Source organism: Pteronotus mesoamericanus, unplaced genomic scaffold, assembly GCF_021234165.1.
Source record: "Pteronotus mesoamericanus isolate MK-2021 breed Mesoamerican mustached bat unplaced genomic scaffold, CSHL_Meso_final contig_20, whole genome shotgun sequence".
Classification (NCBI taxonomy): domain Eukaryota; kingdom Metazoa; phylum Chordata; class Mammalia; order Chiroptera; family Mormoopidae; genus Pteronotus; species Pteronotus mesoamericanus.
The window spans coordinates 47,472,418-47,485,023 of NW_026555085.1; the positions used below are offsets into that span (position 1 = coordinate 47,472,418).

Below are 12,606 nucleotides of genomic sequence, written 5' to 3' on the forward strand. Positions count from 1 at the left end.
CAAGGCACACTGTCACAGATGAGAAGGACATGCAGAGGTGACAAATGGGCCCAACAGGATTTAGCTCTATGGTAGAGATCTGAGACATTCTCGGTGATGACAGAGCAATAAAGCTAGCTGGTCTGAAATAAACATTTCAAATGTTGCACAATAAAGGCCCATTTCACAGAGGCCAAGCATACAGAATTGTATATATATTTTTATATATGCAGTTGCCAATCACCCACATTTGGGAAACCAAGTGCCCTCTGATGTTACTTTAGCCTGGGTGGCAGATACAAAAAAGCCTCCAGAAACCCTGCAATTCAATGACATTCTTAGTTGGCTTAATGATCGGCACCATTTTGGATCTGGTCCCAAAGGTCCTAAAGAATAGTAACACAGCAAAGAGAAATGACCTTTCTGTATAAAACAACTACCGAGATGGGTGTTGAGGTAAAGAATTCTGTAAAAACCGTTGAGTAGGGAAGCACTGCCATAGCTGTAGAAACGTTTAGGTAAGTTTGGTGTTAATATTATTCAACAAAACTTCCTTTATACTAGTTATAAACAAGGGACAGTTCTTATTGCTCCTGGAGCTTGCTGCCCCAATCTGTTCCATCTCCACTGAAAAATTATTTTTCTCAACAATTGGTAGCAAAGATTCCCCAATTTATAAAAAGTCATCGCTAATGCATCACTTTTTAATTTCTGATCGCCATATAGCTAGAAACTACAGTATGCATGTCCTTAACACCAAGTACAGAAAAAATCTTAGAAAAGTTGTTTTTATCAAAGTTTAGTTCAATGAGAAAAAAACATGAAAAAGTGCAAAATATATACAGTTTCTGGTAGTCCTCACACAGGATTTTTCTCACTACATACCACAAAAGTTTACATTTGTGTGATGAAATTACAGTGGATTTCACTTCATTGTTAATATACAAGTTTTTGCTTCAAAGTGCTTGCTTTATTTAACAAAGAAAAGATCAAGAGGGTTGCAGGGATTTTTCCTTTTACAACAAATTTGTGTTATTTGTCCCAATCTCCTTCTTCCTCTTCTTTTAGTGAAACTCAGTGCAGCAGCCTCTTTGAAAGGTCTGATTTCAAAAGACGTTCCTGAAACCTCACCTACAGCAGCACCCTAGGCGTCCCATTGGGTGTGGCTCCTTTTTTCTTCTGCAGCCGATTCTGAACCTTGCGCGATTTCACCACTTTCATTCTCACCTCAAAAACTTCATGGATGGCCTTCCGGAAGCAATGAAAATTATAGTCAATAAGCCCTGGAGAAGAAAACAAAAATATTTAGAAACGTCGCAAGGAAGTAATCTCCATCTTTTCTTGTTGACCATGGCGAAGATAAACCAGTAGGGGGCAGCAGAGGAGCGGCCTTGACAGAAGGTCTGCAGTCTACTTAGGAGGTTTGCAGCCTTCAGGAATTACAGGCCAAGTCTTGTGAATGAATGTATATTTTTCCCTAAGGAAAGTTTCCAGACTGTATGCCACATTCTCAAAGGTGTCTATGACGCTAAAGATTTGAAGAACCAAGTGAACTGCACATATTTTTACCTTATAGAATTAAAGGGTTTTTTTTACAATAAAGATAATTCTAAGAAATATTTGTTATTACCTTTCCCCAAAAGGCTTTAATTATTAAATTGACTCTAGGTGGAGGTAGACTTTGACTTGGAATGTGGCTGAGATATCAAAGCCACAGTTATCAATCAAGTAATTAATATTTACTGGATATATATTATATTTAAACCATTGTCATAAGCTTTGGGGAAAGCAAAGTCTCTGATATTAGAGTGGGAATAGCCACCTCAGGCCAACTCAGACTCAGGAATTCAACAAACAATAAAACTCTCAGTTTTTCAATATCATGTACATTTTAAATGGAGAAACAGGAGGGGAGAATCTTGTGTTTTCAGAAATTAATGAGTGGTACAAAAACAGAATAAGAGATAATGAAAGTCTTGAGTGTATTTTTTTATTATCACCACTAATTTGTTATTGTTGATATTACGGGGCACAGCCAGGGCCCCCCTCCCCACCAAAGTGTATTTGTAACGGGGTCCAGAGATTGGGGTGTCCAAGAAAAATATATTCTCCCCACCCTAGGGCGGGCCACCATGGGGGATGGGAACCTTGAGCAGGGCCATTGAGAGTCAGTTTGCATGTCAACAACAGGATAGCTTTGTTCCTAGTTTGCAAAGAGGATTATTTGGCATATCACCAAAGCTAATCAGGAAGGTTTAAAAGACTTAATACAGAATGTAACTGAGAGAGAAAGAGGAGAGACAGGGGCCCACAGGAGAGAGAAAGGGACACCTACTCTGGGGAACAGTGTGAAGACCACGCGGGAAGAAAGAGGGGAGAAAGGACTCTTGCTAGTGAGCCATGAGGAGGTGCCACATGGTTATTGATTAAGAGCTGGAGATCACTGCGACACAGCAGATGATGCTGAGACCCACAACAGGCCTGCCTAGCTGAGCCCCGGACTTGTTCTTTTTCTTCTGAGGGGCGGTACCCCTGACTGGCTGACTGGCCTAACTGGGCAAAGGGGGGAAGGCAGGACAGTGTGTGTGCTGGTGATTGTTTTAAAGGGATTTTGAGGTTTAAGGGTGACATTTAGCCATTAATCGAACCTGTATAACTTTTGAATAAATAGTTCCTTTTCCTTCTCACCAAAGTCTGCCATTCAGAGCTATAATTCCAAGGTCGGCGGGCAAAGGACCCACAACCGAGGGGTCCCAGGTGAGGATGGTGTCATTGTTCGGTAATAGCATCTGGGCACCCCCCCACCCCGCCATGGGTCCTTTTGTTCTGTAACATTGAGACCAACCCTATGTTTATACCAATTAGGATAAGGCATTTGGTTCTATTTACTATCTTTAAACTTATTAAAACAACTAACCCAACCATTCCTTCCATCCATTCAGGTGATGCTTCCAGAGACCCAAAGATCTGAGATTCCAACCAAGGAGTGAAACTCTTCAAATCCTAGTCTTACAATTAACTACAAGTTAATTGGAGGAAATCCCAACTCAGCTTCTAGGATCAGGAAACCCTCTTGAGTGGCGCCCTCTGCTGCTACTGCAGTGATAGTGACCACAAGTAAAAAGAGAAAAAGGACGGATGAGGCAATTAAGGCGCAAAGTGATAAACAAGGAGCAAAGAAGTGGTCTTATTTTGTGGGAATTTGGAAATGAGATGTGAGAACTTAACAATTCTCTGCCTATCACACGTGCAACCAACTGTCTTAGGAAGAAAGCTTAGCTTGACTTGCTGAATGAGAAGGGTTCAATCAAATACTGAACCTGGGAAATTTCAGAGACATTCTATTGATAGTTTTTAAAAAATATTTCATTTATTTATTTTTAGAGAGAGGGGAAGGGAGGGAGAAAGAGATGGGAGAGAAACATTGATCGGCCGGACCTGGCCCGTTTGCAACTCAGTAATGTGCCCTGACCAGAAATCGAACCAGTAACCTTCTGGTGTGCAGGGCGACACTTAACCCGCTGCGCCACGGCGGTCAGGGCCTAGTGGAGGTTTTTGGCAAATCTTAACTTATTCACTTCCGCACGTTTTTAAATGGGCAAACTTCAAAGAGAAAAAAGTAATCTTGCTGTATTTGGAATTTTAAAAATAAAAATAGAAATTCACAATTGAGGTTTTTAAAGGAAGTAAGTATTCATAAAAAGAGTTTGTTACTTATTTCAACTCTTTCATTAAGGCCGTTGAAAATACAAGAGACACAAGCAGAATAAGGACTGTCTTCACCACCACACACAGTTATGTGATGGTGCAACATCTTTCTCTAGTTCAGTGGTTCTCAACCCTAGCTGCACAAGTGAAAACATCCAGGGAACTTCAAAAAAAATAACAAACCACAGGCCCCTCCCTCTTCCAAGAATTCTATTTATATGGAGGAGGACCCACATGTGCATTTTTTAATCACCTCTCATCCAAGGTGCCTATAATGGGCAGCCCAGGCTGAGAGTCCCGCATCTGTCAAAGCGGCCACAGAGACCATTAGTGAAAACTCAGATGGAGACCAACACGAAGAAAAGCTAATCACCAAATGTCGGTTATCAGCACCAACAGGACTCAGCAACACGAGATTCGAGCAACAAAACTAATCAAACTGCTCCATGCATTTATAAGCATGAAGTTCTTTTTAAAGACAACTATCTAATAGTTAGGGTGACCAACTCATCCAGTTTGTCTGGGACCATTCCTAGTTTCAGCACCAGATGAACATACTTTCCAAAGTGTGTCCAATCAACATACTTTGTCCCAAACGAATGGAGATGATTGGTCACCCTAAATAACACACAAGTTTAACACGATTGGGGTTAAAACTAGTCTGTCTATTTATTTACATTTCTCAATTATGACATTAAAACTGACACCTAGGTTTCTAGTTATATAATAAAAGTCTATAAAAATTGCCTATCCTCAAAGATGATCCCACTTATGTGGGATAACTTACCAAAAGAGCCACATGATAAATTCCTGCTTAAATTTATTTCCACAATCATAGATCAAAGTTAAAATTAGGGGGCAAAAGTGTGAGAAGAAACAGGATTTGCATAGTTTGAAAGTCTATATTAACTACAAAGGAAAAGACAAGTCAGGGACTTTCCAGTGGAAAACCTGGCAGACACTGCCTTAGCTAAATCAACATCAGTAAAAGACATACAAACATCCTTAACTACTTGATATGATGCACTGGGAAGAACACAACATCATTTCTTTTTTTTTTTACCCTCACCCAAGGACATTTCCCCATTGTTTCTAGAGAGAGAGAGAGAGAAAAACATCGATCAGTTGCCTCCCGTATGTGCCCCGAATGGGGATTAAACCCACTACCTTTTGGTGTACAGGACGATGCCCCAACCAACTGAGCCATGCTGATCGGGGTGATAAACTTTCCAGTTTAATAAATTACAGTTTAAGATGATTTTAGGACCTGCCACCATTCTAGATGGGATGGAGGCTCTCGATGTACTATTTGCATGACTTTTCACAGCTTCCAAAATCAATGTGAAATATTATTCATCAAATATAATTTCTGGAAATATCTTTAACCAAGAAAATATACCTATAATGGTTTAAAATACAAGATACACAACTGATTCCACATAGGGAGAAGCCCAGGAATCTTTAGCCCTGACTGTCATACATTGGTAGTGTGACCTTATTTTGGGAGAAAGGCACTTATATTTCCTGGGTCTGGGTAAAATCATCTGTAACTGAGAGAGTGAAACAAAGTATGGTCCTGTCTATCTCCAAAACTCCATGAATTTATTATGTAATCTGTTCTTACTTTCAGCAAGATAAAAATACAAAATAAAAATATTAATACCATTTAATTTAAAATTTTGCTGGCCAAACACACAAAAGGCAATTTGGTTGGCAATAGTAGGTAAATACAGGGAAAAAACACAACTTCATTGAGAAGCAAGGAAATGTAAATTTAAATGATATACCAGTTTTCAATGATCAGTTTTTAAGCCTAATACCCAATATTGAAAATATAGCAAATTTGACACACTCATATTCTCTTAGTAGCCTAAACCCATAAAATCTTTCTAAAGGACACTTTGGGAAGAATGCAAAATGTGCCTACTCTTTGATCCAAGTAATTCCATTTGTTGAGGTTCTTTCTGAGGAAACAACTAAAGAAGTACACAAATATTTAGTGCAAATAAGGTCATCACAGACTACTTATAGCATCAAAATATGAAAATAATATAAATTTCTAACAATAGATGATACAATCATTAAAATGACGTGGTAAAAAAGATTTAGTAAACTAGAAAAACATCTGTAATAATTTAAGTGAAGGTTATAAAGTAGTAGTATTTATATCATCTAATATATAGATAACAGATATATATATATATAAAAGGCCCAAAAGTTATACAGAAAATGATAATAGTGAGAAGCTTGTCAACAATTGTTTCTTTTTTGCTTGCTATTTCTAAATTTTCTAAATGAATCTATTATTTTTATTTAAAAAAAGAAACAAAATATAAATTATGTTTCCAGGCTCAATAAATTTTTAGCAGTTCCATGATAGCCTAGGCTGGTGTGGCTCAGTGGACTGGGTGCCAACCTGCGAGCCCAAAGGCTGCTGCTTTAATTCCCAGTGAGGGCACATGGCTGGGTTCCGGACCAGGTTCCCAGGGGGGACGCGCGAGAGGCAACCAATTGATGTGTCTCTCGCACATAGCTGTTTCTCTCCCTCTTTCCCCATCCCTTTCCCTCTCTCCAAAAGTAAATAAATAAAATCTTAAAGAAAAAACAAAAACAATTTCATGATATAAATAAATGAAAACAACCAGATATAAAACTACATAGACAACCTGGCCTCACTTTTGTTGGAAGGAAGGAAAGAAGAGAAGAGGAAGCAGGGAAGACGAGATGGAGAAAGGGAGGGAAAAGAAGAGAAAGCAAGCATATTTCAGAAATTTAACATGCCGTTTAGTTCTAGATGGTGAAACTGAGTGGCTTAATTTTGTTCCTTATACTCCCTTAAATTTTCAAAGTATTTTTATAATAAACATGTATTATTTTATAAGGGGGAAAAAAGGCTATTTCAGTAAATGTTACTATTTCCACTCTGTAGGAAATTTTTTTTACCCACCAAATTGGTAAATCATACCTTCACTACAAGCAAACATCCCTAGCAATGGCAATAAAGTGGTATTTCCCAGTTTAGGCAGCAGGGGGAAAACAAGTATCTTTATGAGATTAATTGCTTTGGTTTTAAAATAAAGCTCAAATGATATCTGGTGGTGTTATTAAGTATATTCATGTCTTCTATTTTTGGAATCATGATGCCATCCCTGTGTTTTGAGGACCAAAGAATACACAGAGGCTGAAGAGAGGTTAAAGGCCGTCTAACTTTACTGTTGCATGGGTCTCCTCCTTTATCACTGGGGTCGGGGCACAAGTGGTCACACATTCCTGAAGCCTTCTAGAGGCGAGGGCCAAGAGGGAGGGCTTGGCCCTCACTATAGGCTGGGGGCTCTGCCCTTTGTAAGAAAACTTAGACCCTGGCAACACCAGGCTAGCTTCACCCCAAGAAAAGCAAAGGCCCCTGGGAAGATGGTTGTTTCCACTTCCACCTCACAGGCAGCTTTCACTACAGGACAGGCTGATTCATGGATCCCCAACCCCTGACTGATGTCGGCCAAGGAGGCCTGTGCCTAAAGTCTGGAAGCTTCCAGAGGCATGCTGTTCCCTATCCACATTCAACAAGCAGTAAAGGCAGTATCAGTCTGAATTGAAATGTTTCATTTAAATCACACAAAAAAATTACCTTTTCTTTCAAAGCTTTCCTCTCTGACAAAGCAAACGAGGGCCAGGAACTTCGTCACCTCTTTTAAATAAAGAACTGTGGTATTATTCAGCTTTATAATGGCTGTTGATTCCCTGTCATAGGGGGTTCCTGCTCCATCTTCTTTGAGACTAAATAGAGAGAGAAATCAAAACTTATTTTATCATTGAGAAAGAACTGCAAATTGTAACCTGGCAACAAAGACCAGCTTTCACACACAGAGTGACGATGAGCAGTTTGCACTTACAGTGTCTTTCAGCTAAAGATCTCAGAAATACACAATCACAGGAACGTACAGTATATGACAGTCACTTTCCTACTGACACAATGAGTGGCTGTTGCGGCAGCTGCACAACTCTCTGGGCACATGAGAGACACAGGTGAGGGATGGGAGCCAGCTCTTCTCCCCTCTGACGCCCGCAAGGGCTTCTTGTCTTCTCATAATCGAACAACCAGGCTGTCAAAAGCATGAACCAAGAAGGACTGAAGAACCGTTTCAAATTAAAGAAGCCTAACGACAAATGACAGCAAATGCTGGGCTAGATGTTGGGTCGGGGGAAAACCAGTATAAAAGATGGAAGTGGGGCCGCTGGTAAAATTTGAATATTGACTATATATTAGATAATAGAGTGATATAGCCATGCTAAATATGCTTACTTGGATAATTAAACTGTGGTCCTGTAAAAGAATGTCTTTGTTCTTAAGAGATAGATGTTCAAGTAACTAGGATCAAAGAATCATGTCTGCAACTTCCAAATGGTTCAGCACAAACAAACAAACAAACAAACAACATAGAATAGAAAGAGAGAGAGATAGCAAATATGGCAAATTGATAAAAATTTGTGAATCCCAATGAAGGGTATGTAGGAATTCATTATACTATCCTTGCATATTTTATGCAGGTTTGAAATCTTTTTAAAGCAAAAAGTTAAATACAGTGGATTTCTTTTTTCTTTTTAAAAAATTTTTATTGACTTCATTGTGGTGACATTGGTTAACAAAATTATATAGGTTTCAGGTGTACAGTTCTATAACCCATCATCTGTACACTGTGTTGTGTGTTCCACCGCGAGTCGAATCTCCTTCCATCCCCATTTACTCTCTCTGTAGCCTCCTCTACGCCCCCTCTCCCCTTTCCTTTTGGTAACACCATGTTGTTGTCTGTGTCTATGAGGTTTTTTTCCTAAATCCCTTCACCCTTTTTACCCAACCCCACAACCCCCCTCCCCTCTGACAGCTGTCAATCTGTTCTCTAAGAGTTTGTTTCTATTTTATTTGTTTATTTCATTCATTAGATTACACATATGAGTGAAATCATATGGTACTTATCTTTCTCTGACTAGCTTATTTCCCTTGGCTGCAGACACAGATGACTTGGGTTTGAATCCCAGCTTACTTACTTAACTATGTGAACTTGGGCAAATTGAGTAACTTCTTTGAGCTTCAATTATCTTATCTGTATACAAACAACAATTACTTCAAAGTTTCCTAACGTAATGAAATAATACATATATGGCACTAAGCACTGTGCTGAGACCATGTGAAATGCACCATGAATGTTAATTGCTATTATTATTATTATTATTATTATTATTGCCTTGTAGGAGAGGAACAAACTTTACTCTCAAGGTTCTTGTGGCTGTTCTAATAAATAAACAATGAGACAGATTAGCAAGAGAAAATAACCAAATTTAATACATACATCGTATGGGAACCCTGCACACCTGAGAGAATCAGAGACCTCACATGCATGAGAAGTTTAGAGATGTAAAGGGGTATCTGGGTAAACGAAACACCCTAAGCTAGGGATGAGGTTATGTGCCTTGGCAGTTTCAAAGGGTTATTGCAGGATGATAAAAAGAACAGATGTTTAATAAATGAATGTTTGTCCTGCCATACAGGTGGGTCAAAAAGGTTATCACTGATAATCTTTTATTGTATGCAAGGCCCCTAATTCAAGTTCTCTAGATTGTTAATGGAGGAGCAGAAGTTTCTCTTGAGCCTGAGGTTAAAGTTGTTTTTAGCTCAAAACCAGACTGCACACAGCAGAGGCACGTCTTGGGCCAACTTGCTCTGAATCCCCTCAGCCTTAATGATTGAAACCGGACCCTCTGAAGCACCAGTGTATTCAAAGAGTTAAGTATCCTTTCCTCAAGCAAAGGAGCACTTCCCTGTACCTCTTCCCTTTACTTGACACCGAGTATACATTTTCTGCTTTATTTTTACTTCCCAAACTTATAAATAATTACCAGAAGTCTGACTTAATTGGACTTGTACTAAATAAGTCTTATTAATACAGTAGAGTAATTCAGCTGCTACTAAACGTTATCACTTTTGCATAGTAAGAGCTGGCATTTACTAAACGTGTGCTGTGGTGGGCACTGTTCTTAGCTCTTACCGTACATTATATTGTCTGATACAAGAACCCTCTAAGGTAGGTAGTGCGGGACTAGCTTGGGGAAAATAGGAGAGCTTGGTCAAGGCTGATGGTGGGTTACAGCCAGGACCTCAGACACATCTGACTAATTTTAGAGTTAACGCTTTTAATCTCATAAATATCACAGGGTGTAGGGTGACAAACCAGATTAAATGAAAATGCCTGAATTGTAGAGTATTTTAAAGGAAATGTAGGTTTTTAGATTTGAGAGTATTTTAAACAGGTACATCCATGGCTACTTAAAAGTAAATTGTAGAAGTTAGCTTTTTATAAAAGGATTCAAGTTGCTATTTGAGGGGGCACCCCCCAAAAACCCGGAATTATCTTCTGGAGGGTGGTCCCTTGTAGTACAGGCTTCCCCTGTACAAGGAGTGTTCTAGGAACCTGTCTGTATCAGTGCGCCAGTTGGTGGTGTTGTCAGAAGCTGCATTTGGCTTCAATGAAATTTTTTTGAAGACTCAACGTGCTTGCCCATTTCCTGATGGGTGTTTTATAAGCGCACCAGCCCGCACCAAGCTGAGTGTCCAGCAGTTCTTGACCAAAAACGGCATGACTCCCATGCCCCACCCTCCCCATTTGCCGAGGGAAATGTTTTGCCGATGTGGAAGAGACGAAACAAAAAACAGCAGAAGCACTAAAAGGGGTCAAAATCGACAAGTTCAAAAACTGTTTTGAGCAGTGGAAAAAATGTCTTGATAGGTATACTGCATCAAATGGAGAGTCCTTTGAAGGTGACTGAAGTTTAAACATGTGAGAATAAATACACAATTTAAGAAAATTCTGGGGTTTTTTTTTGGGGGGGGGTGGGGGTCAGCTCCTTGTAACCTACCAGAACAGTAAAGAAAAATTTTAAGAAGTGTTAAATCTCAGGTGTTAAAGATGTTTTAACAGAATTCTTAACTTCTTTTGTGTTATTTTTAGTTACTGGTTTTCTAGACTGAATTTCTCTTGCTTATAAATAATGTTCTGAAAGTAAACTGAAACATTCAAAAATTTTAACCAATGAAGAAAACTGAATTTAAAATTTCCAAGCAAACATAATGCTATGCTATACGGATACTAAGCATAGTTTATTAACATCATTTATTACACTGGAAAATTCTTAAGTGATAATGTTAAATGAAAAAAGTAGGATATAATATTAAATACACAAAGTGATCACATTATCCTAAAAATTACACAGAAATAAGAATAAAATATACAAAAATATTAGTGATTGCTTCTCCATGATGAGATTATGGGCTATTTTTTTTTATACTTTTACATATTTTTCTGCCATGAGCATAGATTACATTCATAATCAGAAAAAAAGCAAGCATTAGTTAGGATAGCCAAGTGGTTTAAGGTGCTGCATTCAGGAAAAAAGTAAACAAATAAACTGGAAAAAAAAATACAAGTAGACACTGGTGAGGTTTTACAACCGCAACAACTATTTTCTACTACTCAAGCTTCCACCTACAAAGCCATAAAAACACATGAGGATAGAACGTAGTTTTAAGTGTGTGTTGCGTGGAGCTGCTGGCCTCAGCAGAAGCTCAGCTGAGATTCCTGAGCAGTTGGACTGAGGCACCAGGTCACCTGCTTCTAAAGGCTGCTGGTCTCCAGGGAGCAGCTGGGAACTGGCAGTGAGCCTGCTTCCCGGGCTGCCACACACATTGCCAGCCCTCCCCATTAACTGGGCTGGCTCCCTGCCGGTCCAGCAAACAGTCTAAGAACACCCGAGGGCCCCGAGTCCCCGCCCCACTTGTGACCCAGGCTGGTTCTCACTGAACCTGGTGGGTTCTCAGGAACACTGCACTCTACCACAGAAAAACAACCCGATGGCAGGGCCCAGCTCCCTCCTCCTCTCAACCCCTCCCTCCCTGGCTTGTTTGAGCTGGGTAAAAGTAACTCTGATTAACATCATTTACACGAACAACTTACCACTTAGGTCTAATTACCATATGGCACAATAATGATTATGCATATTGTTAAATATGTACAAGATTAATTGTGTTGTTTATTGTACTTGATTAGCATAGCAATCTAGACTGCAATCAGGGTACATTCAGCTTCATGGCTATTTCAAGGTCACTTACAGTTTAAAAATAACAGATTTCTGTAGGACGATAATCTTAGGAAATAAGGTCTATTTCTAAAGCTGGATGGCAGTGTTCAATAATAATAATAGTAATAGTGGACTTCCAGCCAAGATGGAGGCATAGGTAGATACGCTTTGCCCCCTCACACAACCAAAAGAAGGACAACAACAAATTTAAAAACAAAAAACAACCAGAACTGCCAGAAAATCTGTATGGAAGTCCGGCAATGAAGGCATTAAAGAAGAAATATTCATCCAGTCTGCACTACAATGCGGTGCAGTTGCCCCGCCCTGGTGAATACCTAAGGCTCTGCTCCTTGTAATGTAGGTAACAGGTGCGCTGAGACAAAGAAATATGGCCCAAATGAAAGAACAGATCAAAACTCCAGAGTAAAAACAACTAAGTGATGAAGAGAAAGCCAACTTATCAGATGCAGAGTTCAAAACACCGGTAGTCAGGATGCTCACAGAAATGGTTGAGTATGGTAGCAAAATAGGGGAAAAAGTAAAGCCTACGCAAAAGGAAATAAAGAAGAATGTACAGGGAACAAACAGTGAATGGAAAGAAACCAGGATTCAAATCAACAATTTGGAGCAGAAGGAAGAAATAAACATTCAACCAGAAAAGAATGAAGAAACGAGAATTCAAAAAAATGAGGAGAGGCTCAGGAACCTCTGGGACAACTTTAAACATTTCAACATCCAAATCATAGGGGTGCCAGAAGGAGAAGAGGAAGAGCAAAAAATTGAAAACTTATT

At 39.3% G+C, this 12,606-nt stretch overlaps 1 protein-coding gene across 1 annotated transcript in view; it reads right to left on the reverse strand.

Moving 5' to 3' along the window:
* Window positions 1-762: 762 nt before the first annotated feature.
* Window positions 763-12,606, reverse strand: part of RRAGD (Ras related GTP binding D) — a 42,334-nt gene continuing 30,490 nt past the window's right edge. Inside the window, exons 6-7 of the mRNA XM_054569710.1 lie at window positions 7,313-7,461; window positions 763-1,262 (exon numbers count right to left, since the gene is read on the reverse strand). Coding sequence (XP_054425685.1) covers window positions 1,111-1,262; window positions 7,313-7,461 — 301 coding nt within the window. The 3' untranslated portion in view covers window positions 763-1,110. The remainder of the gene's footprint in view (window positions 1,263-7,312; window positions 7,462-12,606) is intronic.